The sequence below is a fragment of the Vombatus ursinus genome, unplaced genomic scaffold (genome assembly GCF_900497805.2).
Source record: "Vombatus ursinus unplaced genomic scaffold, bare-nosed wombat genome assembly UNPS02000580.1, whole genome shotgun sequence".
Classification (NCBI taxonomy): Eukaryota; Metazoa; Chordata; class Mammalia; order Diprotodontia; family Vombatidae; genus Vombatus; species Vombatus ursinus.
In genome coordinates this window covers 5,367,553-5,395,452 of record NW_020940358.1, presented here as the reverse complement: position 1 = coordinate 5,395,452, position 27,900 = coordinate 5,367,553, and the positions used below count along the sequence as shown (strand labels likewise).

Genomic DNA, 27,900 nt, shown 5'->3' with positions numbered 1-27,900 from the left:
CTACTATAGAAAAGAGGAGGAGCCATAATCCCTGACTGTAGGGAACACAAATTCAAGCTGGAGAGGGGAAATAAACCCATCAGAACAGCATGTACTACCTGTGTGATCCTTGGCAAGTCATTTTAACCTTCCTGAGCCTGTTTCCTCAGCTATAAAGTATGAAAGTCTCCCTTCCAACTCCATCATCCTATAACCCTAAGAGCAAAACTTTAAAATTTTGATTCTAAGTGTTATAGAAGTTCAGAGAAGGAAAAGATCATTGTAGGCAGCAGCATTCAGGGTTTACTTCATGAAAGAGGTGTTATTCATATTCGTTTGTGACTGTGCTATTTTCCCTAAAGGTCTTGCACTGACTCATGTACTAGAGCAGAATCTGAAGCTTGAAGCTGGGTCTCGCTCTGAGGCAGTTAAAGTGGTGATTCTTCTGACTGATGGCAAGTCACAGGATGATGCCCGACTTGCTGCTAAAGTTATGAAAGACCTAGGCATGGACATCTTTGCCATTGGTAAGATATACCTTAGAACCTGGCACTTGACCCTCCTTTTTGGAGATACCTTCCATCAGCCATATTATGAGAGTAGAGAGTAGTTGAGGTTGGATAAAAACCTCTGATATTCTGTGATAATCAATCCTCTATTTCTAGGGAATGCAAAGTACAGAGTATTAATGTTCTTTTTTTCCATTAAAGTCCAAGTTCCTGGGTTATTTTAGAAGTCTGGTCAATTGGCATCAACATTGGGAAGTGGGTGAGGTGAAGGCTTTTCTCAATCTCTCTATCTCAACTCCATGGCATCCTCTGCCCCATTCAGGATCCCACTCTCTCTAGCCCTCACCATCACTATTATCAAGATCTGATCACAGGAAAGTCTCTGTCATTGGGCACTTCACTGATACATTAATGGCAGTCATTGTGCTCCTTCTCCAAGGGGTATCTGCATTTTAAGCCTTTTCTCTGGTTGTAGAATGACAGGGATCTGTCCCAGTGGCAAGCAGATGGAAGGGAAGACTTGATTTTCTTTGAGCTGCCTTCCAGCTCAAACATACCGTGACTGTGTTGGATAGTCAATCAATTAGTAAGCCCGTCAATCAGTTAATCAGTCAGTAGGTCAACAAACATTTGGGCTAAGAGCTGTGTCAAGTGCTAGGAATACAAAGAAAGATGAGGGAAGGGAAGTGTCTTGTTTCTGAAATCACACTCTAAGTGTGTGCCACCTTCTTTACTTCTTTTTAAGGTTGGTCTGGTCCCAGGGATTACATTTATCAGTGGTGCCCTGGCCATGCCTGGCACTCCTGCTCCAGACTGCTCTGAATGTTGTTTTGAGAAGACACTGATCAGCAATTATCTTAATAAGACAAACAGAGACACAACAACCTCTCCCCAGGCGTCTCTGTACACAGTGTAAATCAAATGAAGGTGATTATAGTTATCAGTTGTGCCACAATTTGGTCTCTTAGTGTGACATCCTATTAGTATGATGTGGGTGTGGGGGAGTAGCTTAAACCTCCAAGGAGTAGGGAATGAAAGAATGTTATTTTTAAAAGAACATTTGGCTCTGTCCATGTTTCACTGTCTTTATCTCAGAGTCTATTTCTGTAGCTTTATCTATCTTTGTCTGTCTCTCTCTGTCTTTCGCCCTCTGTGAGCATCTTTCTCTTTTCACAAACATGAATGCATACTGTTTGGGAATAAAGATTACTGCTTTCTCTCCTCAAAAGTAAAACCAAAGAATGTGAGCCTTTGGAGAGCAAGGGATGGTATAAAGTGCCCTGGCCTAGGGGTCACAAGAGATCAGAGTTCTAGTTTCGGGTTGGTCTTTGGGCAGAGAGAGGATGGTCAATGCAACCTTTGGAGATTCCTTTCTTGCCCCATGGTACAGTGGAAAGAGTGCTGGCTCTATTAGTCAGTATGCTAGGTCATGAGGTCAGAGGATGTGGATTCGAATACTACCTTGGACTTTATATGTGATATTGGGTAAGTTACTTAATCTTTGTTGGGACTTAGTTTCCTCATTCATAAAATGAGGGTTCTATGTTGTTCTAGATGACCTTAGAGATACTTCCCAGAGTTAGATCTCTGATCCTCAGTTATCTAGGGTTTAGGGCAGGTGGAACAGGATGGGGCTCAATTCAGCATGCAAGAAGTTTCTACCACTCTTCTATTTATGATTCTGTCTCTCTGGTTGACAGTCCCTGACATGACCATTTCTTCTTCTCTGACAGTTGCAGAAAGACAGAGGTGGCACTGATAGAGGGTCAGGCACTTTCCTTGAGGTAGCTAGATGGTGCAGTGGATAGAGTTCTAGGTCTGGAGTCAGGATTCAGGTCAAATCCAGGGTTTAGACACTTACTAGCTATGTGACTGTGGGCAAGTCACTTAATCTTTTCTTACCTCAACTGTGAGGTGGGAATTATAAGAGCACCTACCTTCTAATCCTGTGGTGAGGATCAAATGAGATAATATTTATAAAGCACTTAGCACAATTCCTGGCACAATAATTAGCACCATATAAATACTAGCTACTATCATTATTTTTGTAAATAATAATAATTGTCTAAGTAAACTCCATGAAGCTCAAGTGTAAGCAAAAGGGGAGGCAAGTGTGGTAGAGTAGAAAGGGCATTTGGAGTTGAAACTAGAACACCTGGGTTTCAGTCTTAGCTTTACTGCTTACTGTGTGACTTTGAGTAAGAACACTTTATCTTTTGGGCCTTCATTTCCTCATCTGCAAATAAGGGGACTGGACTTGCTTTTCCTGAGCCACTGCTCAGGTTGAATATTCTGTGACTCTGTGGATTAAGGTCAGTCAGTCAATCAGTGAACAAGCAATTACTGAGCACTTGTTATGTGCTACGGACTTTGCTAAACACTGGAGATACAAAGAAAGGCAAAGCATGGTCCCACTCTCAAGGAGCTCACATTCTAATTCTGGAGACAACATGCAAATAACTATGTACATACAACATATATACAGTGTAAATCAAAGGTAATCTCGGGGGAAGGCTTTTGGAAGGGGAAAGAGGGACTGAGAAAAATCCTTTTGCAAAAGGTGGGATTTCAGCTGAATTTTGAACGAGTCCAGGGAATCCAGGAGGCAAAGGTGAGGAGAAGTATTGTAGGCATGGAGAATAAGTAGTCAGGAAAGGAGTCCTACTATGTATGTGGGAGGAGGCCAGCATTCCTGGATCACAGAGTATGTGGAGAGGAGTAAAGTACAGGAATACTGGAAAGGTAAGTAGGAGTGATGTTGGAAAGGGCTTAAAATACCAAACAGCATTTTGTATTTGATCTTTGATGCAATAGAGAACTAATAGACATTGAGTAGGAAGGTGAAATGATCAGACCTCCACTTTGGGAAAAACACTTTTGCAGCAAAGTCAAGGATTGATTGGAGATTGGGAGACCTGAGGCAGGGTGATGAATGAGAAAGCTATTGCAATAGTCCAGGTATGAAGGGATAATGGCCCGCAATAGTGTTAAAGAAGGTTATGGTAGATGGTGTGAGTAGAGAGAAGGGGACACATTCAAGAGCTATGATGAAGAAGGTAGAAAAGACAATTTGTTGTTCAGTCATTTCAGTCATGTCTGACTCTTCGTGACCCCGTTTGGGATTTTTCTTGGCAAAGATACTGAAGTAGTTTGCCATTTCCTTCTCTAAAAAAATGACAATACTTAATTTAAAATGACAGACAATTAGATATGTGGGGTGTGTGAATTAGGAGTAGAGGATGACATCAAGATTGTGATCCTGGGTAACTGGGAGGATGTTGGGGCCCTCAACAGTAGTTGGCAAGTTGAGATGAATGTAGGGTTTTTAGGGATAAGACAATGAGTTCTGTTTTGTGCGTATTACATTTGCAATAATTACAGGACAACTAGTTTGAGATGTCCAAGAGGCAGTTGGCAATGTGGGACTGGAGCTCAGGGGAGAGATTAGGGTTGGGCCTATAGATCCGCCAATCATCTGCATAGAGATGATAATTGAACCTATGGAAGTTGATGAAATCACTGAGCAAGACAGTATAGGGAAGGAATGAGAGCCTAGGACCTGGGAGACCTATGCCCTTCAGACTTTAAAGCATTTTCTGATCAAGATAGTTTTGCTAAATTGAAGTTCTACCTTGGAAAAGAATTCCTCATCTATAAGATCTATCAAACTACTAGTACACATTACAATACTGTGTTTGATGCCATGTGCCCAGCATTGAGTGGTAAACAGAGAAGGATAAGATGTGATATTTGCCCTCGGGAAATCTCATAATCTAGTAGGGAAGATGAGGCACATATGCAAACTATTTTCTTGCAATTTTTCATCTTACCCAAAACCATGTATCCACCATCCCCTCCTGCTCATGCTCTTGCTCTAAAAACTATAATCAATAAACATTACAATTGCCTTTGTAAAGGAAGAGTCAAAGGAGTGCCCATTCCTGGGTCTTCCCAGATGAAAACACATCCTTCCTTGACCACTATTCCCTTATATATGTAATTTCCTCCTATTAGGATATGAGGTCCTTGAGGACACAGACTGTCTTTCTTTCTTCCTTCCTTCCTTCCTTCCTTCCTTCCTTCCTTCCTTCCTTCCTTCCTTCCTCCCTCCCTCCCTCCCTCCCTTCCTTTTCAGAGTTTCTTTTAAGGGCAGTGTACAAGGAGGGTTATCAAGGAGGTACACAGTGCTTTCTCTGCATTTTACAGGGGAGGACAGATAACTTGGGAAAAGAAAATCAGAGAAAAGCCTCAGAGGCAGTTAGGTGGCACAGTATATAAGAGTGCTGGGCCGGGAGTCAGGAAGTCCTGAGTTCAAATCTGATCTCATACACTTACTAGATATGTGATGCTGGGCAAGTCACTTAAACGCTGTTTGCCTCAGTTTCCTTATCTGTAAAATGAGCTGGAGAAGGAACTGGCAAACCACCCCAAATGGGGTCATGAAGAGTTGGACATGGCTGAAAATGACTCAACAACATGGAAGGAGCAGGGTTCTTAGGCACACCCAGCAACTTCACCCCCAGATTTGCTTTGTGTAGGAGTGAAGAATGCTGATGAGTCTGAGCTGACACACCTGGCCTCTCTACCCCTGGATGTCACAGTTCACAATGTCCAGGATTTCCCTCTCCTTGGCAACCTGACCAATAGACTCACCCGACTCCTTTGCTGGAAGATCCAAGAGAGAAGCCGGAGCAGGGACCTAGGTGAGGGGATACGTTTGCTGACAGCTTTGCCCCCCCCCGCCCCCGTCCAAGCAGTGACCTCAGTGTAGTGATGTGGAATCTGCTAGACCTAGAGAAAGATTGTTCCAGTGGGTGAAGGAGGGAATCTCTTTTTCTATCCTTTTCCCCTCCATACCCAGCTCCCAGTTCTAGAAATGACCTCCAGAGGGAGCTGAAGGAATTGTTAATGGAGAAACATTTTGGAGACCTATTTTTTTTTCTGGGTCTGAGGAAGGAGTACATTGAAGGGAGTTACCCCACCTACTTCCCTCCTCTACACTCACCTGCAGGTGTCCCGGCTCATAGACGGCCTCACCCAAGCCCCACGAATTTGATTGTATCAGAGGTGACAGCCACAGGGCTCCGCCTGGCCTGGACCCCTCCTCTGGAGCCTGCCAGGAAGTACAGGATTGTGTATCATCCCTCCAGAGGTGGCACACCCAGGGAGGTAAGAGGAGCCAGGAGAACATGGGTGATCAAAACCTGCAAAAAATTCAAAAGATTCATCTTGGCCTTTGGTTGGAACCATTCATTAGTGGCAGAGGTCAAGTTCACATTTTGCCTTCTTTTTGTCCCCCTCATTGGTGGGATAGCAGGTGTCTGGATAAAAGAGACAGGAACTAGGATAATCATATAACTAGATAAGTATCCCTAGTTCATCCACTCTTTGCTTATATTCATTTGGTATAACTAGAGCTCGTCCTAAAGTCCTCAGATTTGGATTTCATTTGACTGACCCAACCCTAGCCCTAGACTGGTCCCATATCCCTATCAATAGAATAAATCAGGGGCAGCTAGGTGATGCAGTACATAGAGCTCTGTCCTTGGAGTCAGGAGGACCTGAGTTCAAATCTAGCCTCAGACATATGATACTTACTAGCTGTGTGACCCTGGGCAAGTCACTTAACCCTGATTGCCTCACTAAAAAAGCAAAAAAAAAAAAAAAGAATAAATCTTGGCCTCTGAATCCTAATCTTGAGCATAGATTAGCTTCCCAAAAGGTGGATTCTCATGAGTTTTGAGTTCTGATTAATTAAAGTTTGCAATATAGACTTTTAAAAAATCACAGGGCAGTAGAACTGGAGAAGTGTTTATGGAGTTCATCTAGCAAATTTCTAAGTTGGGGCCCAGAGATGTTAGATGGGCTAGGGCTGGAACCCAAGTGCCTTGGCCCCCAGTCCAGTACTTTTCAACTACACCATGCTATATGAGAGGTCCTCTCCAACACTGGAGTAAGTTTGCACTGGAGTAAGGTTGCTGTGTCCTCACTTGTCTCTCTTCCAGGTCACAGTGGAGGGGGTTACCTCATCTGCCCAGCTGCAGAATTTGACCTCCAACACAGAGTACTTGGTTACAGTGCTTCCTGTCTATAAGGACGGTGTTGGAGAGGGGCTCCGGGACATTGTGACTACATGTAGGTCAGGAGTAGCTCTGTGGCTAGGCCTTACCTTTGACTTTAATGAAGTGGATCCATGGATCTTTGAATACTTAGAAGCTCTTAGCTTCTTCTCCAGGCTGTGGGAGAGTTATTATAATGCCAGATCTCATGAGGGGATCTAAACCTATTCCAGAAGTCATACAAGCAAGTGTTATCCAGGGGGAAGGGTCTAGGACTGGAGAGTGGGAGCAGGGGTTGGGGGGATCCTGCTGACTTGCTCTGTGACCCTGGACAAGACATGGTACCTTGCTGAGTTTCAGTTTCCCCACTTGAAACTACAATTCTACAGGTGTACCTCACTTCATACAGTAGAGAAGGTATCATGGCATGATGTCATGAATGTGCAGATGGATCTCACTTCCTACAATAGAGAAGGTGCTACGGCATAGTGTAACTTGGGTTCAAATACTGGGTGCAATAGTAGCTTTCTATGTGGCTATGGATAAGCCACATGATTCAGCCTCAGCCTCCTCCTTTCTAAAATGGGGATACTACTTGTATTGTTTCCCTCACAGGGAGATTATTTGGAAAGGGCTTTATAAATCTTAAAACACTATTGAAATTTAAGTTATTACTGTCATGCAAATAATGTTCATCACCATCTCCCTACCCTCCACCCCAATTCATCCCCTTTGTAAGATTGATATCCGTTTTGAGTTTTCTTAATGTGGGGCCCACCTGTCCTGCCTCTCTCTGACACCGTGCTCTCCTTGGACAGTACCACTGTCTCCACCAAGCTCACTGACCATTTTCAGCGTGACTCACAGTAGTATCCACTTGACCTGGCAACCCACAAATAAAGTTACCCAGTACCTGGTTCACTGCACTTCTTCAGCTTCCCCTAGAGAGCAGGAAGTGGAGGAGAAAGAGGAAAGCGGGAAAGAGGTATGTGCAAGCTTGTTCCCCAGGAACCCTCACTTGAATTGGTTGCTGGAGTCCTGAGGCCAAACCCAACCAGCGATTTTTCCAGAGTGGTCCCAATCTATATGAGCACATTTTGGGAATGATGGTGGGAAGGAGAGGTTTAGACTTAATCTTGTTTTTATAAGAGCTGGGACTAGTCTAACCCCCTCATTTTATGCATCAGGAAACGGATATCCAGCGTGAGAAACTTACTTGCCAAGGTTGCACAGCAAGTTAGTAGCAAACGATGGGGAAGATGGTCATGGGGAAGGGGAGAGTCCTGGGGTGAGGATGATGCATGCTCCGCTTGATCAAACCTTCCACCACAATAGCATACTGGGGTCTTGTGCTCCAGGTGAGAGTGGGGGATCCTGAAGTTCTGCTGACCGGTCTAGCTCCCGGCACGGAATACAGCATCGCTGTGTATGCTCTCTTTGGGGAGGAAGTCAGTGCGCCCCGGAGCATCCGAGTCAAGACCCGTGAGTGACGCCCTGATGACTCTTCTTTCACAAATCCTCTGTTTCTCCTTTTTTATTCGTCCTTTTGACTCCACCCTCCTTCTCCAAACTTCGGACGGCTACCCGTCCTTCCTTCATCTTCTCCTTGACGGGCGTTACCCTCTTACGAAGGAGAGCTCTCAAGGAGTCTTTCACAGGAGTGCAGGGAGGGATCAAAACAAGGTATTTCCTTTCAGATTTGTCTCCTCCTCGGTCAAATTAACCCCACAATCTAACACAACCCTAGTATGTTAACTTAGAAGGCACATTCAAAGATAGATGTTAAAGAACCCAAATCCTCACGGTCCCTAACTAGGCGCATGGTGTTGAATTTGTAGAGTCCTTGGATCTCCCCAAACACCTGAGCTTCTCTGAGGTCAGCCACAGCTCTGCTCGAGTCCACTGGGAGGCCTCATCGCGGGGGGTGCGTGTGTACCGCGTGTCCTATGTCTCACTGGAAGGGAGCCAAGCTGGGGAGGTGAGCTTCCAGCAGGAGAATATGATCTCAGTCATGGTAGGGCAAGTCCCGGAGGGTCCCATAGAACAACTCGCAGGCCTCCTTGGATTTCTTTCTTCAGCTCTCTACTCCTCTGGAATGAGTGATGCTTTCTTTAATCTAGGTGAGTGACATAGAATGACAACTTGTTAGGTCACCTTGAGATGGTGGAATGAGAAGCTTGGAGTAGGGGGATGGAAGGGAAGCAGTAGGAAACAGTATAGAGCAAGGGAAGGGTGGACATGCTTCTAAAGCTTAGAAGCTGGGAAACTTTTTAGCCTAAATGTAGTTGTGCTCTAGAAATGTGATTGACTAGTTCTAAGCTCCCTGGTTTCCAGTTCTTCTTGTGATCATTTTTTTTTATCATTCAAAGCCTCTAACCCTCATTTCTGTCTTCCCTCTATGACACACTCTTATAGGAGATTGTGTGCTATTTCCAGGGTTTATTTATAAGAAAATGGAATAAATTCAGAATTATCGCTATGAGGTTACATGTGATCAAAGTGCATGAAAGAAATCTACTTAGATGTCCAGGTAGCTCTTAAGCTTATGAGCGCTATCTAATATCTGGGTTCTTTCAAGCCTATCTGGGGTTTAGCCCCTGTGGACTACCTTCTCAGGAAGATGCCTTCATGTGACTCACCCATTTCAACTACTCTGCTCTATTCCTAGGACTGTCTTTGCCATGACTTGGCTCCATTTAACTTTTGGCTTTATTTGTTAATCCTATTGTAGAGTTTTACAATCCATGCCAAGCCCATAACCAATCAGGAATCACCACCCCTGCTTGACTAACTCATAATCTTGGTCAGTATGGTTCCATGTATACCCTAACAAACTAGTTATAGCCTCCTATTAGCCACTGGGAGAGGTGACAAGGGGCAAGTCATCATATATACAGGTATAATTGCAAGAGTTAAATATAGACAAGGGCTTCAGTTAACCTACAAAAGAAAAAATATCCCAAAGAGTAACAGAAACATACTATGACAACTACAGACTCTGTCCTGTTGACTTTTTATACAGAGGAATAATACATCTCCAAAGTTATGGAGATGTACTCCCATCCATTATAAACCATATTTTGTGAGTTCTTTTCTAGAGGAAGGATGTGTGTGAACCTTGGGATACATCCAGTACCCTGTACTCCTGGGAATGGCCTGACTGACTTTGGGAGGGGAAGTAAATTGCATACTCCTCAAGTGGCTGCCCCATCCTCCCTGGGGGTGGGAGTGACTGTCTATAGCCTAGACTGCTGTGGAAGCCTAGAGCTTACCTTTGCCTTGTAGATAGATGTCTCCAGGAATGCCTCTTCTGTCAAGCTGGCCCCACTGTCCTCCTCTACCTCATATATTGTGAGTGTCACATCGATCTACAAAGAGGGTGATTCCTCCACACTCACTGGACGAGTGACCACACGTGAGTGAACAGAAAGCTGTGGTAAGGTAGTGAGATCTTTCTAAGCTAAAGGACAAAATTTCTCCCTGATTCATCCCCATAGATATGTAGCATAGCTCATGGAAAAGAACATTGACCTTGGAATCAGGTGAACTGGGTTTATCTGTCATTAAACAGTTGTGTGATCACAAGTAAGTAATTTAATCTCTCTGAGTCTCCATTTCCTTGTCTTTAAAATGGGGATAATAAACCCTTACTCTTAAACCCCTATATAAATATAAGCTATTATTACAAATTCTCTGCTTGCCCTGGGGAGAGAACATCCTCCTCTGTGAGGATAGAATCACAGAATTTCAGGGATCTAGATTCAGAGATGCTTAATAAATATTTACTGAATTAAATTGAAATGCAGAAAGTCAGAAACACAACATTAAGATTGTGGGACAAGATTCTAGGAAACCAAGGTTAAGTCCTAGGAAAATAGGTTGAGTTTTTATCCCAATCTAAATGGAGTCTCCTGAAATTAAGGAAAGACAGAGGAAAATGATGACATGATGGGTGTAGATGGAAAAATTGGAGTCTCACAGATCTATTTAACCCCTATAGAGATAGAAGCCTATTTCTGTCTCCTTTCCCTCTACCGACTCCAACTCTGCCCACCATGTGCTCCTCTTATCCCAGGAGTCTAATAATGATCATGAAATCAGTGAATTACAAAGATTTTTGCCAGACCCTAGATTCCCAGACTGCTGTCGTTTGAGGGCTGTAGTATGAGTTGGGGCCAGATGTCAGGGTACTGTTGAGCTCCCCAGCCATCTGCTCTGCAACTACTCACAGGCAGCTGGAAACAGCAAAGAAGGAGCAAGAGTAGTGGGCACTGGAATGGCAAAACTCAAGGTCAAGAGTTTCCCTCCTTTTTCTGCCCTTTAGGAAAAGTTCCAGCCCCAAGCCACTTAAAAGTAACCGAACTGCCAGGGGATGATGTCCGACTGGAATGGGCTGCTGCTGCAGCTTCTGGTGTGGTGGTCTATCAGATCAAATGGATGCCCTTGGGTGAAGGAAAAGCTTATGAGGTGCAACTATAAGATGTGGGGTCCAGATGGAGAGCATTATGGGAACAGAGTCTGAAAGATGTGTCTTACAAAAGAGACACACGAGTTCCTTCCCCACCTCCAAAAAAAAACCTATCCCATGACAGGAGGACCCATTGACAAAGTAGGCAACTCTGGAAGTGGCCAGACCCCTCACTGAAGGCCAAGCCTTTGGGCAAGTGTCTTTGAGCTTGGACTACTGCTGCTCCTTCCCCAGAGAAAGAGTCAATAGAGTAGAGTCACCATCTTTCCCTGGCCTACACCAAATACACCAAGTTCTCTCAACATATGTGCCTGCCTGCCCTGCACAGGAGGAATTCAGCCCTAAAAATGAGGAACCTACAGATCCAACATCTCTTAATTGGATAGATCTCCTCTGTAGACACACACAGACTAAATTAGTCAAGCCCAGTGTCTGAGAGAATGTACTCTCTATCCCTCATTACCTCTTTTTCTCTCTCACCACAGATTTCTGTTCCAGGAAACCTAGGCACTGCCACTTTGCCTGGTCTAGGGAAGCATGCAGAATATGAGATCTCCATCTTAGCTTATTACAGAGATGGGGCCCGCAGTGACACAGTATCCCTCAGATATACTCCAAGTAAGTGATAAATTCCCCTTTTTGATCATTGGAGAGAGACTACCCAAATAAGACTAGAACCACAGCTCAGAGTCTATATACATACTTGTATATAAAATATAACCAGAGTCCTGTTGGAGCCAGCTCCTAAGGGCATAAAAGCCAGTTGTTAAATTTTCAGTATAAGTCTTTATACCTCCAAAATGGGCAAAATGGGCTACAAATCAGGGATTGATTTATTATTTCATTAATTGTTCAGACCTAAGAAAGTGATGAAGAAAATGGTAATAATGCAGATTAAACTTAAAAGTATATCATTGAATACGTATTTTCAGAGAGTTGGTTGTTAAACATTTACCAGCACACCCTGGAATATACTAAGCTATACCATGATCATGGTGTGATGGTCGGCATTCTGTTATACACTCTGTTATACACACTAGTGAAAAAAAGAATAGGGATGTGGATAATACAGTACCTTGGAGAATGTAATCTCCATTGCATACTCTCTTTTGATGATTATATAGTAATATGAACCAAGATATGCGGGTAAATATTTAACAATCAACTCTCTGAAAAAATGTACTCCTGACACACTTTCAAGCTTACTCTGCATTATTAACAATAAATAGAACTAAACATTTAACCCTGATTTATAGTGATTGCTGCCTTTCGAGGTGTAAATGCTCATGCTGAAAATTAAACAATGGACTTTCAGAGCTGATCTGAGCTGTCTCCAGCACACTCTTGAATATAATAATTATTTCTATTGGACTTTGGGATAGGCTATACGATCTCTCCTGCTCCTACCCCCAATCCTGCCTCAACCCCCAGTGACTTGGATAGCAAATCGAGTATATTCCTTACCCAGGCAGATGTTTGGAAAAGAGGGTTCTGGTATTTTCTAAATGTGGTGGGAAAGCCAGTCTGAGATTAACATTATACCCTAGCTTATCCACTAATGAAATACTATACACAAATAATAAAGCTTTGATTGCATCTTGGCAGAAAGTTTTGTCACTTATTCACTGTTTGACCTTGAGAAAGTCCCTTCCCTCCTCTGGGCTTCAGTTTCTTCCTCTGTGAAATAAGGAGGTTGGTTTAGATGATCTCTAGGGCCTCTTCCAGCTCTAAAGTTCAATGTTTTACAAAGGGATCTTGTACAGTTTAGGAGGCCAAAAGGCTAATTTGTTCTAGGGCACTTAATTTACAACATGGACTTTGTCTAATGAATATGACTGGTTTATGGTCAGATTTTCCACTTAACCTGAACAGTAGGTGAAGCTTTCTCTAAGCATGTAAGTGCTTACTCACGCAGAGCACTTAGGAAAACAAGAGGAACCACTTTATCTGAAGACTGGTTTTTATTCACTGGAAATGGCAGATGATGTTTAAAGACCTTCTCCCCCCATAGATTCTCTTAATTAATGTTCTCTGCCTAATGGCTTCACTGGCCATGGAATGGATGTGGCATGTTAGTAATCTGCCCTCCTCTGTCTTCTTTCTTCCTTGGTCCCTGGAGGAAAAATTGCAGTGGCTTTTCAGGAAAGTTCCTATGTCTGGGAGCCTGAAGCTACTGCTGGTACTGGGGAGACAGAACCCTGATTCCAGCTTGTGACACACAGGATTGCCTATCAACTACAGGGGCTAAGACACTTCATGTGGTGTAAGCTCAGGTGGATGGGTCAGGCAGGTAATAATGGCAGAAAAGTCTCTCCAGAGGCTGCCCTGGGATGGTTGGAGATAGTTGGAGATTTCTACATTCACTGCTGGGAGTTTAGTGTCTTGTAATGAAATTTCTTGTGCTGTCAAGGGATCCTCTAAGGACCAGGCTTATGTATTCATTCGACAAGCACCTACTGTATACAAAGCCCTGGGCTAAGAACTAAGATGGATAGAGAGAGGGAAAAGACATAATCCTACCCTTCCAAGAACTTGCAGTCTATATGAATATGTCACTTACCAAAAATCACAGAGAGTTTGTCACAGAGCTAGAATTAGCACCTAAGTCTAGCTCTGCCACTAATTTTATGTGTGACTTTAAATAAGTTGTTTCTGAACCTCCATTTCCCTAGCTGCAAAGTGATTATCTCTAAGGTCCCTCCCAGATCTAACATTCTATGAGTCTATGAGTCTAGTTGAGGGGACAGAACACAGACACATAAGAGTCAAAGTAATATACTTCCAGTCGTTCAGTTTCAAAATCTTATTGCCGTTCTCGACTCTTTCCTGCCCCTTATTTTCCATATCTAATCAAATATTGCAAATATTGTTGATTCTACCTCCACATCATCTGTTCCTTACTTAGATGGCCATCACCCTAATTCAGTTCCTCATCACCTCCCGCTTGTATAATAGCTCCCCTAATTAGATTCCTAGAGATTAGATTCCTGAGATGCACCAGAGTATGGACTGGTTCTCTACTGCTTGTGCTAATTTTGACCTAACAATTAACCCCAAGAAAATAGAGGTTCTCCACTAGCCAGTACTGCATATTTGGAACCATCAGTCACAGCAAATGGAGATATTTTGAATAATGTGGGTAACCTTTACCTTGGCAGTATACTTTCCAAGGATGTACACATAGATGATAAGGTTGACACATGTGTCGCCAGAGCTAGCACAGCGTTTGGGAGGCTCCAAAGAAAAGTGTGGGAGAGAAGAGGTATTAGGCTGCCTACCACACTGAAGGTCTAAAGAGCCATTGTGCTGACCTCATGGACAATATACCAGTGCCATGCCAGGAAAATGAATTGCTTCCATTTGAATTGTCTTAGAAAGATTCTGAAGATCACCTGGCAAAATCAGGTGCCAGACACTGAGGTCTGTTCTCAAGCTGAAATGACAAGCATTCAAACTCTGTTGCAGAGAGTGCAACTCCAATGGGCTGGCCACATTGTTCAAATGCCAAACGCATGTTTGCCTAAAAGACTGTTTTATGGAGAATGCACACAAAGCAAACACTCACATGAAAGTTAGAAGATGCAAGGTACAAGATATAAGAACACAGATACAAGGACGCCTCAAAGTCTTTCTGAAGAGCTTTGGAATTGAATATGAGATATGGGAAATGTGGGACCACCCAGCATGTTGTACCCTCATCAAAGAAAGAAAGTGCTGTACTCTATGAGCAAAGCAAAATTGCAGTAGCTCAATACATGCAAATTTAGAGCCAACTCCATTTCAAATGTTCATATGGACTATTTGTACCCAACTTGTGGTAGAGCCTGGGTCTGATCAGCCACAATCAGACACAATTGGTCCTCTTCTAGCACCAAAAACTACAACCAATTAACCAGATTCCTAGTTTCTCCCCTCTCCAATCCATTCTCCACCTAGCTGTTGAAGTCATCTTCTTAAAGCACAAGTCCAACCATCTCACTCTGCTCAAGAAGCTTTGGTGGCTCCCTATTGTCTCTGGGATCAAATACACACTCATCTGTTTGCCTCTTCACAGTTAGAATCAAGGTTAGGTCTAGAGTTGGAACTAGGCAGAATTATTGCCTAATACTGCCCAACCCTTCCTATCAAACATCTTGAATATAAACTCATTCAACAAACAGTGTGGATTAAGTGTGAGATCCCTCTCAGGGGTGTTTGCATTGAAAAATAGGAGGTGGAAGATGGAAATACTTAATGAAAATGAATGAATAATGGTAATACAGGCCTTTGTAAAAATCCTTCATGCACTCTGCATTCCAGCTAAACCAGCTTACCTCCTCACCTGCTGTTTTCTCAACTCAAATTCCATCTCTGACTTCATGCCTGGAATGGACTCCCTTCTTTTCCACCTTCATTTCTGGGAATCCTTTGCTACCTTCAATACTCAGCTCATGTGTCATCTCTATAGGAAACCTTTCTTGCTCCTCATAATTGTTAATACTCTCTCCTCCCTCTCCCTCAATTCATCATGAATATATTAATCAGGCAACATACTGTAGTGATTACAGAGCTGGCCTCAAATTGGGAAGACCAGGGTTCCAGGTCTGCCTCTGACACATACTGGCTGAGACTCTGGGAAAGACAATTAACCTCTCTGCTCTAGGCAACTCTGTAAGTAGAATGTAAATTGCATAGGAAGTGCAGACCTGAAAAAAAGGGAATGCTATCATCTGGGCGTTTGTTAATGTAGCAAAGAAATAACAAGTTCAGCCCTATACCATTTTTTATCTGCTCCCTCATTATATCTCCCAATAAAATGTAAGATCTTTGCGGGCAGGAACTATTTTATTTTTGTCTAATTCCCAAGTGCTTAACATGATGCCCTCCCTGCACATACTACTGCTTAATTAAATATTTGTGCGATTTGATTGAATCAGAATGTCACAACAATATATGATTAAGTGAAGGAGTGATCATAATGTGTTGGAGTAATCAGGGAAGGACTCATGGAGGGGTGACGAATTAAGTTTTAGTTTGTGGGATGGTAATAGGCATGGAGAAGAATGTTCTAGGTGGAAGAAACTGCATGAACAAAAAGGTACAGAGGCAGAAATAAGCAGTTCTCAAAGGGTAGCCTAATAGATTCCCTTGAATCAAGGTACACCATGTTTCTACCTCCCCTCACCCCCACTATACTACTTCGAGTGTAGTCCACATCTCCTTGTCCCTTGCTCTTTTCAAAAGATTTGTAAAATGAGCCCATGTCCCTTAGTGACCTTTGCCATCTCTAGGCAGCCCCATCCTCCTTTTCCAAGGCACTGTGTTCTTTGCTACAGTGAGCAGGAATCCACCCTTGAACCTTGTGCTAACCTCAGAGACTCCCAGCAGCCTTCGGATCCTCTGGACACCCCCTAATGACAACGTTCTGCACTACAGACTCACCTATGCTCTGGCCTCTGGCTCTAGCCCTGAGAAAACAGTAAGTCCAGGCTGAATTGGAGAAGAATCACTCAACTGAAGTGCCATTAAGGTTGCCAGTTCATTCTACTTTATAGAGGCTATCCTTTATATGGAGTCCTAGGATAGGCGATGAATAGTATGGGATGGGGAAGAGAAGTGGTGAGAAATGGAGATACTGTCTTTGAGAGTAGATAGAGCTAGTCTGTGAAAGGAGAAACAGTCCTAGCTTAGAGGGTGGGGACTAGTCTGAAGAAAGATTCACAGTTCTGCCCTGAGATGGAAGGGATAGAGATTAGTTTTAGGAAGAAAACATAGCTGTCCCTTTAGGGAGTCCTTAATATGAGGGAGAAAATGCATAACTGAACAAAGAGAGCACTTTCAAAGCAATATATCAATTAGTAATGATGAACAGAATGGAGACAGACATATCCTTGCTTGGATGACAAAAATTCCTTCTGCCATTCCCGGTAGATCATAATTCCTGGCCCAGAGAAACACGTGACACTTCCTCTCCTGCTCCCTGGGACCAAGTACAAGGTTATGGTTTCAGCTGTCTACAACCTGGGGGAGAGCAATGTTGTGTCTGCCATAGGAAGGACTGGTGAGTGCACTAACCTTACCCCTATTTCCAGGCACAGTGATCAGTGGCTGATGAGGGGTAATCGATCCTGGCATTGAACTAGAAAAGTACTTTTAACTTCTTTCCAAGCCTAATCATATGTCAGGTCTCATCTGATCTTCCCAACAGTCCTGTGAAGTGGGGCAGGGCAGGAATGATTATCCACATGTTAGAAATGAGAAAATCAAGGCTTTAAAATATTGAATGACTTTCTTTTGATCACAGAGCTGGTAAGTGGTGGAGGCAGACCTCCTGATCTCTTGACTTTGGAGCCTAGGGCCTTCTCTATTATGCCAGGCTTAATTTTGCCTTTAGCATGCTCTATTTCCTCTTGCTGAACCATTTCTTGTCCTTTTACTATCTCCTTCTGGGCTCCCACTGCCCTAATCCTGCCAGAGCCCTTCCAGTGAGGGAGGAAAGACTTTGATAATCTCATGATGTGGAGGACTGAGTAGTGTTTCCTTCCAAGGGTGTTTTCTTTTTAAGACAGAAAGTAGGAGAGCTTTACCATAAGGAATGAATGCTGGAAATTTAGCAATTATGAAAAAGACAGAGGAGAGAAATCATTAGGTGTGTGTATAGGAGGTAGGGCTCTCATGGTTGTTTTTGTTCAGTTGTTTCCATCATGTCTGATTCTTCAAGACCACATATGGGCTTTTCTTGGCAAAGATACTGGAGGGGTTTGTCGTTTTCTTCTCCAGCTCATTTTACAGATGAGGAAACTGAGGCAAACAGGGTTAAGTGACTTACTCAGGGTCACACAGCTATTATAATGTCAGAGGCCAGATTTTGAACTCAGGTCTTCCCGACTCCAGACCCAGTGCTCTATCCACTGAGCCCCTTAACTGCCCTAATAAGGGCACTAATAAGTGCCCCATATTAATTCAAGTCAACAAACATTCATTAAGCACCTTGTTATTTGTCAATCACTGTTCTAACAAAGAAAGGCCTCTTTTTTTTGTTTTTAGTTTTCTATGTTTTTAGTCCTCTCTCTCAAGAAGCTGACAATCTAATGGAAGAGAAAACATGTAAACAGCTATGTCCAAATAAAATATAGACAGGATAAATTGAAGATAGTCTCAGAGAAAGGGCACTAACAAGGGGTGGGGGGAGTTAGGAAAATCTTGCAGAAGCTGAGATGTTAGCAGAGAATTGAAGAAAGCCAGGAAACCAGGAGACAGAGGTAAGAAGGGTTAGAGCCAGAGGCAGAGCATAGGTGAGTCTGTAGTACAGAAAGTTGTCATTAGGGGGTGTCCAGAGGATCCGAAGGCTGCTGGGAGTGTCTGAGGTTAGCACAAGGTTCAAGGGTGGATTCCTGCTCACTGTAGCAAAGAACACAGTGCCTTGGAAAAAGAGGATGGGGCTGCCTAGAGATGGCAAAGGTCACTAAGGGACATGGGCTCATTTTACCAATCTTTTGAAAAGAGCAAGGGACAAGGAGAAGTGGACTACACTCGAAGTAGTATAGTGGGGGTGAGGGGAAGTAAAAAGATGGTGTACCTTGATTCAAGGGAATCTATTAGGCTACCCTTTGAACTGCTTATTTCTGCCTCTGTACCTTTTTGTTCATGCAGTTTCTTCCACCTAGAAGGCCAGAGGCCAGATTTTGAACTCAGGTCTTCCTGACTCCAGACCCAGTGCTCTACCCACTGAGCCCCTTAACTGCCCTTACTAGTGCCCCCATATTAATTCAGGTCAACAAACATTCATTAAGCACCTTGTTATTTGTCAATCACTGTTCTAACAAAGAAAGGCCTCTTTTTTTGTTTTTAGTTTTTAGTTTTCTTTGTTTTTAGTCCTCTCTCTCTCTCAAGAAACTGACAATCTAATGGAAGAGAAAACATGTAAACAGCTATGTCCAAATAAAATATAGACAGGATAAATTGAAGATAATCTCAGAGAAAGGGCACTAACATGTGGTGGGGGGAGTTAGGAAAATCTTGCAGAAGCTGAGATGTTAGCAGAGAATTGAAGAAAGCCAGGAAAGGAGGAGGCAGAGGTAAGAAGGGAGAACAGTCTGGGCATGGAGGACAGTCAGTGAAAATGCACAGGGCTTGGAAATTGAGTGTCTTGTGGGAGGAACAGAAAGGAGACCAGCGTCACTGGATTGCAGAGTATTTGGAAAAGAGCAAGGCATAAGAATACTAGGTAGAAAGGGACCAGGTTATGAAGGGCTTTAAAAACCAAACAGAAGGTTTTATATTTGATCCTGGAGGTAATAAAGAGTCCCTGGAGTTTACTGAATAGTGGGGTGACATGATCAGACTGTACTTTAGAAACATCACTTTGATAGCTGAGTGGAGGCTAGACTAGAGTGAAGAGAGACATGCAAGAAGACCAACCAGCAGGCTATTGTGTAGTCTAAGACCAAGCGGTTGAGAGCCCAGACCAAGCCAGTGGCAGTGTTGGGGGAAAAGGGTCTATATTACTGTATGTAGGGGTTCACCTAGTCACACTGTATCTGAGCAACCCAGCTTCTCTTCTTTACTGGGGCAGGTCATAAGCCAGCTCTCTGTGTTGTCTGATCATCTCCCACCTCTATCTGATAATCTATTTTGGATGAACTCCAGCTTTTAAATGCGCTATTTAAATGTGCCAGTCCTATTTAGATATAAAGACCAGTGTAATTATATTGACCAAGCTTGGTCCCAAAGAGGAGATGAAAAAAGCATACCTCCTTTTCTGTTTTTTCAGAAGTAGAGACCTATATGTGTGCAACATTATATATACTGTCAGATGGAGTAATATATTAGATAGTTTTGCTAAATTGCTTTTTTAAAAAAAATCTTTTTTGACTTTTGTTACAAGGGATGGCTTGATGGATAAAGGTGAGGGAAAGGTTATGTTTAGAAATAAAAGCGACATAAAAACAAAAGCCATCAATACAAATATTTTAAAATATAAACACCATGACCAGGGCAGGGGATGAAAGGACCACCATTCCCTTCATTCTGAACTATAGTGGCAGGAATAATGTATCAATCTGGATAACTAAGGTGGCACTGTAAATGTTAAGTCACCTGGAAACTGATCTCTCCATTTCCTTACCCTGGCTTTCTCATATTAAGCTGTTTTCTTTTAAAACAAAACACAGCATTTTATTGATATCTTTTCTCTTTTCATAACAATTATTTCAACTCTTTCCCACACTCTGTTGACGCTGTTGTTATTGTTCAGTAGTTCAGTCATGACAGACTCTTTGTGGCCCTTGGACCATAGCATACCAATGGGGTTTTCTTGGCAAAGATACTAGAGTGGTTTGCCTATTCCTTCACCATTGAATTAAGCAAAAAGAGGTTAAGTGACTTGCCCAGGGTCACACAGCTAGTAAGCGCCTGAGGCTGGATTTGAACTCAGGTCTTCCGGACTCCAGACCCTGGCTCTCTAATCACTGAATCATCTAGCTGTCTTCAAGGAAAATTGAGGTTAAGTTACTTGCCCGGAGTCTCCTTATGTCAAAAAACAAGAGTTAGGCAAACAACATGATACGGTGATTGTAAACTGTCTATGTGTACAATATTCAGTGCTAGCACTCTCCTGATGAGTGAATAGGTGTATTTTATTATCTGTTCTGTAGTATCTCCATTGATTTTTTGATCATTCAGTCCAACTTCCTTCTAGTGATCTTTCTATTTACATTGTTATCATTGTATAGATTGTTTTCTCGGTTCTCTTTATTACTCTGCATCAGATCATGCAACTATTCCCATGTTTCTCTGAATTTCTTATAGTTTCCACTTCTTACTGTAAAAAAATATTCTATTACATTCGTGAACTATAGATATTTTAGCCATTTCCTAGTCAATGGGCACTTATTTTGTTCAAAAACATTTTACAGAAGCCAGACACTGGCAGCTAGAAGCCTCACTCTATAGAGGTAGCTGTTTGCTGTGTCCAAATTACCAGATGCTGCAGATATAGTAACCACAGTTCATGAGGAGCCTTTAAGGTCATGAGGGCTGATTATATTGGTGACTGTGAAAATGATTAAGGAAACTGAATCTACAAATCACCCTTGACTTCTCATCTGCAGCTTCCCTGGTCCCCAATTCTGCAAAATACAGTGTCTGGAGGATTAAAAAGCAAAGAGTAGCTATCACGTGCAATAGGACTGATTGGCCCTTTTTGCCCTTTCTCATATACTCCTATAATTTCTGAGTTGAAAGAGCTCTCAGATGTCAATCTAGTCCACCTTCCTATCATGTACAAAGATTGCCTATAACATCTCTGACAAGTGGACATTCAGAGAGATGGCAAACATATTGCTTAATAATATAGCCCACGTCATGGTTACTCAGCTCTGCTTGGTAGGAAGTTCTTCCTCAGATTGAGCCTCTCTATAACTTTCACCCTACCCTCTGAAGCCAAGCAGATCAAGTCTAATCCCTCTTTCACTTGCCAGTCATTTCTATATTTGCCAGTCATTTGCATATTTGGAGACAGTGACCAAGTCTCCCCTGAGTCTTCTCTTCTTTAGGCTAAATCCTTCTAATTCCCTTACCCATTTCTTATAAGATGTCGTATCCAGTTCCCTCTCCATTCCAGTTGCTCTTTTCCAGACACTCTACAGTTTGTCAGTGATCCTCTTAAAATGTAGTACCTAGAACTGAGCTCAATATGCCAGATTTGGTCTGACTAGGAAGAACAGAGGAATTCTTTTTTGCTCATTTTATTCTAAATGCTAGATTTTTACCAAGAAACATAGTAAAGGTAGGGGCAGCCTTATACATAGACAGAACAGAATATTGCTATGAGATATGATTTAAGGGGTTAATATGCTCTCATCCTTCCAAAAAAATTCTATCCCACCTGAAACTGCCTTAACAGACCTTGCTTTCCACAATGAGAGATGAGGCTTACAATGTGAACAGGGAGAAGACTGATTCCAGGTCATTCATACATGTCACTGAGATTGACTGCAGGTTCAAGGGTGGCTTTTAAATTCCAGAGGTGCCCAATAATTAACCGGTCTGTCTTATGAGGTAGTGATCATGCCATCTTTCAAAGTGACTGAGCAGAGACTGGATATGCACATAAGGAGGGAATTGTGGAAGTATGCGAAAGGAGTCTAGAGAAGGTATTTAATATCTGAGTGACCTTGGCCTCAATATCCCTCCCCATCGTTAAAGTGAGGGAGTCGGACCATAGAATCTAAGGTTCTTTCTGTCATTCTGTAATCTCTAGTCCTATCTTGAGACGAAGATTTAATCAGGCTTGGTTATTGTTTTCTGCCTTTTTTGAATGAAAACAGGTAAGTGATTTTCATTTTCACCACAGTAGTCTTTTCTCTCTCTGCAATCTCACCCAGAGGCTCCCTCTCTATTTCCAGAACAATAGATTTTGGCTGCTCTAGAATGAATGGACTTATACAACTCATTCATTGAATGAAGTCTGAAAAAGTTGACAGCTCTCATTTGTGTGGAGAGGACCAAGGATAGGAATAATGCCCAAATGACTGACATTTAGTTTTAGAATTTATTTATTTTTTTGGTGAGGCAATTGGGGTTAAGTGACTTGCCCAGAGTCACACAGCTAGGAACTATTATGTGTCTGAGGCCAAATTTGAACGCAGGTCCTCCTGACTCCAGGGCTGGTGCTCTATCCACTGCGCCACCTAGCTGCCCTTAGTTTTAGAACTTAGTTTTAGGCTCAGGGCAGAACACTCTTCTGGGCAGATATACTTGGGTTCTCAATGACCGGATCAGCACTGTGGTCAATAGCCTAGGACCAGCTGGTTAGTAGAGCAGGAAAAATCTGCAGACAGTCTCCCATTTGTGGATAACTGAGAGTAATCTATGTATAGTGAATGAGTTTCATTTCAGAAAGAATCCTCACCTCTTTAAGGGACTACTAGGCATATATTCTGGCTCTAATATTTTCTGTGTGACTAAAGGAAAACTGCTAAACCTCTCTGATCTTGAGTTTCTTCCTCTATAAAGTAATAAGTTGCATTTACATATGAAGTTGATGTGAGGTTGGTATTTCCTAAACTCTAGGAATGAGTTACAAAATACTGTTCCAGTGACAATTCTGATGTACTTGGTTACTTGATGGGCTAAACTTGCTTCCCTAAATACCTTTTCTGTTTGTCTCTTAGCGGCTTGCCCAGCTCTCCGTGCTAACGGCTCTCTGCCAGGTATGGAACCTATTTATGTACTGTTCCTAACCGTGCCTTGGTAGTTGTACCAAGCTCTGGTCTCTCAGACTCATTTTCCCTCCTGTCCTTGTTCCTCTGTACACAATACAATCCTAGTATCACTATCTCCTCCTCCTCCTCCTCTTTCTTCTTAGTCTTCGTCTTCTTCTCTCTCCAGTGTTCTATTCCATAGAATATCTCCTCCTCTTCCTCCTCTCTCTCTTTTTCTCTCTCTCCCTCTTTCTCTCTCTTTCTCATTCCCTCCCTCCTCTCCTCCTCTTTCTTGTGTCTGTCTCTCTTTATGTCTTACACAGATACACACACACTGCGTGTAATTTTGTATCCAATCTTCCTCTTACTAAAGATGTCAAATGTATAATGGCTACTAGAATCCATAGAATGGTGAAAATAGGAGTAGGAGGAAAGGGTATTAGTAAGAGGATCTTTTAAAACAAACTTACTCCTTTTCTAGACTTCAAGATAACTGGCTATTACCCCTTGCCTTCTGGAAGCTCCGATAAGCCAGAAACATGAATTCAGATTTCACCGTCTGCTTTATACCAATTAATATCTGAAATGAGGAGTGAGTCAGAGTGCTTTGATAGCCAGCTAAGACAGAGCAAAACCAGCCAGGATGCTGTGATTGGCTCATGGTGGAAGGAAGAAACCTCTGAAAGTCCTGATAGGACTCTAGAAAGTGAGAAAATAAGTGACATAAAGAGCCAGGAATGGAAACACAATTTTGATGGATTAGAAATTTCTGTGATATATGAAACATAAGGTGGGACAGGCAGAGGTAAAAATTACTTTCCTTCCAAGCCTTACAGAGTTTGCAGATGCTTCTTTCTGACAGGGTATTTGGTGCCATGTTAGGAAGAAAAAATTCATTATTGATCTCTTTTTAAAACACACACACACACACACACACACACACACACACACCAGCTTATTAAATTTTTGTTAGGGCAGAGGAATGGGTAATATGTCTTTCCCACAGTGGGAATCTCATGCCGGTAATTCTATCTCTTGGGGCTGTCTGGATGGGGAGAGAAAGAAGCTAGGATGACTCTGTCTGAAGTGGCCATAGGCTCTTTCAATGCTTAGGGCCTAAGGCATTGGGTGATGATGTCAGGGTAGACCAAGCACTTGGCAACAGGTGCTGAGTGGTCCCAAGATCTAAACAGGCAGTTCCACAGGGCTTGGTTCATTTTTACAGGGCCTTGAAGTTGGCGTATTATTTTTTTTAATTCTGTAGGCAATGGGGATTAAATAACTTTCCCAGGGTCACATAGCTAGCTGGTAAGTGTCCGATTTGAACTAAGGTCCTCCTGACTCCAGGGCCAGTGCTCTATCTACTGCGCTATCTAGCTGTCCCTTAAGTTGGCATATTATTTAGCAAGGACACAGTCACTTGGAGAGTGGCAGTTTTTTAAGTAAGCAAGAAGACAGATAGAAGAGAACAAGGAGGCCTCTATGTTGTATCTGCATATAGCATGCATATTAACACCACTTGGGTCATAGAATAATCACAAAAACTAAAGGCAAAGAATAAATCCGCTAATTGGAAATTTTAAACTTTGCCACCAAGGGGATTCTCAGTCTCTCTCTCAATCTCTCTCTCTCTCTCTCTCTCTCTTTTCCTCTCTCTTTTTCTCTCTTCCATCCTCCTCACTGTCGTTCTCTGCCCTGCTGCTTGTCTCTGCATCTCTCTCCCCATTCCTTTCTCCCTTTACTGTCTCTCTCTTTCTCTTTATTTGTCCCTTCTTACTCATCATTTTTGAATGTTCCAGGATTTGACATGATGGAGGCTTTTGGCTTGGTGGAAAAGGAATATGCATCCATCAAAGGGGTCTCAATGGAGCCCTCTATCTTCAGTGGAACTTGGACCTATACACTTTTCAGGGATGTCCAGCTGATGCGTCGAGCCAGGTAGGATCAAGGCAGGATGATGCAGTAGAGAATGGGCTGGATTTGGAATTACTTAGAGGACCTGGGTTTGAAACCTGGTTCTGCTGCTTACTACCTGTGATCTTGGGCAAGTCCCTTAAACTCAATAAGCCTCAGTTTTCTCATCTGTGAAGTGAGGAGGTTGGACTAGATGGCCTGAGATCATCTTGCTTGCTGCTCTATCTATGATTCTATGATCCCAAGATCCTGCTTCAAGGGGCTTCTCTATGGGCAATGCCAGGGACCCAAAAGGCCCCTCCCTAGAAGGGCTGGGCTTTTCATGTTTTCCCATTTAGGAGAGCCCAAATGTGGAGGGTTAGGGTTAGTACAATACTTCCTGCAGTGAACCCTGAGCTTCAGAAAGACCATTGTCCACCCCACCCCACTTCCTGAATTCTGCCACCACCTAGAGAAGCTGGGACATACATAGTCAAGATGTTCTGTCCTCCCCACTCCTAGGTTGACAGTACCCTGATAGGAGCTGTCCCTAATATCTCTCCTGGGGTGGGGGTGTCTGTCTTTGTGTTAATCTAGTGAAATCCATCCAGCTGCCCTCCCACCGGAGCACACCATCAGCTTTCTCCTCCGTGTGCTCCCAGAGACACCTAGGGAGCCCTTCGCATTGTGGCAGATCACTGATGAGACCTTTGAGCCCCTTCTTGGAGTCACCCTTGATGGTATCATTTTGGGGTTCCTAGAGGGGCAGGGGCCCAAGCCTGTAGACCAACCCCCCTAACTTTTGCCCTCAATCACCCAAAACAATTTGTGAACTGAAATTCATGAGAACAGAGCTACTTGAGTGGCTGTGGAAAGCTGGGGAAGGCAGTAATTTCACATTTTAAGGATCTACCAAATAATATTTGCAGTCAGCTCTTAATTGTGTGCGTGTTCATTATCCACTGAAAGTTTTTAATTCCAGGCCCATCTCTCCCTATCCTCCCCCACCCCTGTCACCCTAGGCAGACGTCTGAGCTACCTCTTTCTTAACTCCAACTACCCTCCCCCAACCCACCTCTTTCCACCACTATCTATCTACCATTAATTAGGAGTCAAATAGATCAATTGCAACTTTGACCCCCCCCCCCCATGTCAAACATAATTAGGGAGATGAAACCATTATTTTTGATGTGTCATTCATTCTGAAGACAAATATTTGTGACTTGGAATTAGTCACTGTTTTAGCAATATTACCTACTTGAACAAATAAATGAGAGTTGCCTGCAAATCTACTGTTTGCCTCTCTCCCCAAACCTCTTTCCAGCCCTCTTGTTCCATCATTAACACAGTGTAACAATTGTGAACACCTTCTCTACAATTACAATTCATTTTGAGGAACTAGTTTGGGAGTGGCTCATGACACCTGAATTCCATACAGACTGAGGGTGAAAGGTGTATCCAATTTGGGTCATCTGCTCTGTCATCATTTGATTTTTTTCCCCCTGCAGCTGGCAGAAAGTCCCTGACCTATTTCAATCGTGACCACAAGGCTGAGTTGCAAGAAGTCACATTTGATTTGCCGGAAGTGAAGAAGATATTTTATGGGAGCTTCCACAAGGTCCTAACTTTGAAGAGGGTCACAGCTTGGTTGCTAACCTGAGTTTTTATTTCTTTTTTATTTCTTTTTTTTTGTGAAGCAATTGGGGTTAAGTGACTTGTCCAAGGTCACACAGCTAGTGAGTATCATGTGTCTGAGGCTGGATTTGAACTCAGGTCCTCCTGAGTCCAGGACCGGTACTCTATCCACTGTGCCACCTAGCTGCCCCCGATCTGAGTTTTTAAGCACAGGCCACTTGGTTCTTGGTCCTCTGCCATCCTGTCCCCTTGTTATGGGCCCAATTTTCTCTGACTCTGCCTTGCCTGAAACATTTCCCATACTGCATTTCTAGAGAGCTTTTCACTCTTTTCTCACATCTCTGTACATTTTATGTAAATCTTCTGTCTTCATTAGCTAAATGCTTTACTGAGAGGATCATGGTAGGGGAGGGGAGAATGACTTACCTAAGATAATATAGCTTGTGAGTGACAATGCTGGGGCTAGGATTTTGGGCTCCTGAGAAGAAAGAACACTGGACTAGAAGTTAGAACTGGGCTCTTGTCCTGGATCTGTCATCCATTAACTCTGGGGCCTACAACAAGCTACTTCCCAGGCTGGGTCGGTTTCCCCTTTGTACAATGAGCAGTTTGGATTAGATCAGGGGTTCTTAATCTCTTTTGTGTTGTGGAGTCTTTGAGCAGCCTGATAAAGCCTCGGGACCCCTTCTCAGAGTAAATTTTTTTTAATTAAAGGAAATGCTAAGTTTCAATTAAAGGTTAGTGAAAATACAGGTCTAATTTTTCCCGCATCCAAGTTCAAAGACACCATGAAATCTATTCATGGTCCTGGATATGAGGGTTAAGAACCTCTGGATTAAATGATCTCAAAGTTCTTTGATTCAATTAAATTCAGTTTAACTATGTGTAAGGCATTGTTCTAGGTATCAGTGATAATAAACACAAAATAATACAAATTAAAATAGTCCCTTCCCTTAGAGAGCTTATAGTCTACTGGAGGATATGACACATAAACAAATAAGTATAGCATGGGGAAAATTGAGGGCAGAGAAAGCACTAACAACTGGGAAGATCAGAGAGAAGGCTTCAAGAGAAGGTGGCACCCGAGCTAAGCCTTGATGAAGCTAGGCATTCTGGGAGTTGGGAGGTCCAGATGAGAAGAGATTACTCTCTGGGTGTGGGTAACAGCTTGG

General features: G+C 42.8%; 1 protein-coding gene across 1 annotated transcript in view; it reads left to right on the top strand.

The window, feature by feature from the left end:
* The window catches only part of COL20A1 (collagen type XX alpha 1 chain), a 63,097-nt gene that overhangs the window by 18,152 nt on the left and 17,045 nt on the right, over positions 1-27,900 (top strand). Inside the window, exons 7-22 of the mRNA XM_027850101.1 lie at positions 342-506; positions 5,027-5,174; positions 5,480-5,657; positions 6,494-6,623; positions 7,366-7,532; positions 7,906-8,029; positions 8,386-8,525; positions 9,833-9,962; positions 10,872-11,014; positions 11,501-11,633; positions 16,310-16,473; positions 16,926-17,055; positions 23,171-23,209; positions 25,000-25,138; positions 25,691-25,833; positions 26,602-26,711. Coding sequence (XP_027705902.1) covers positions 342-506; positions 5,027-5,174; positions 5,480-5,657; positions 6,494-6,623; positions 7,366-7,532; positions 7,906-8,029; positions 8,386-8,525; positions 9,833-9,962; positions 10,872-11,014; positions 11,501-11,633; positions 16,310-16,473; positions 16,926-17,055; positions 23,171-23,209; positions 25,000-25,138; positions 25,691-25,833; positions 26,602-26,711 — 2,183 coding nt within the window. The remainder of the gene's footprint in view (positions 1-341; positions 507-5,026; positions 5,175-5,479; positions 5,658-6,493; positions 6,624-7,365; positions 7,533-7,905; positions 8,030-8,385; positions 8,526-9,832; positions 9,963-10,871; positions 11,015-11,500; positions 11,634-16,309; positions 16,474-16,925; positions 17,056-23,170; positions 23,210-24,999; positions 25,139-25,690; positions 25,834-26,601; positions 26,712-27,900) is intronic.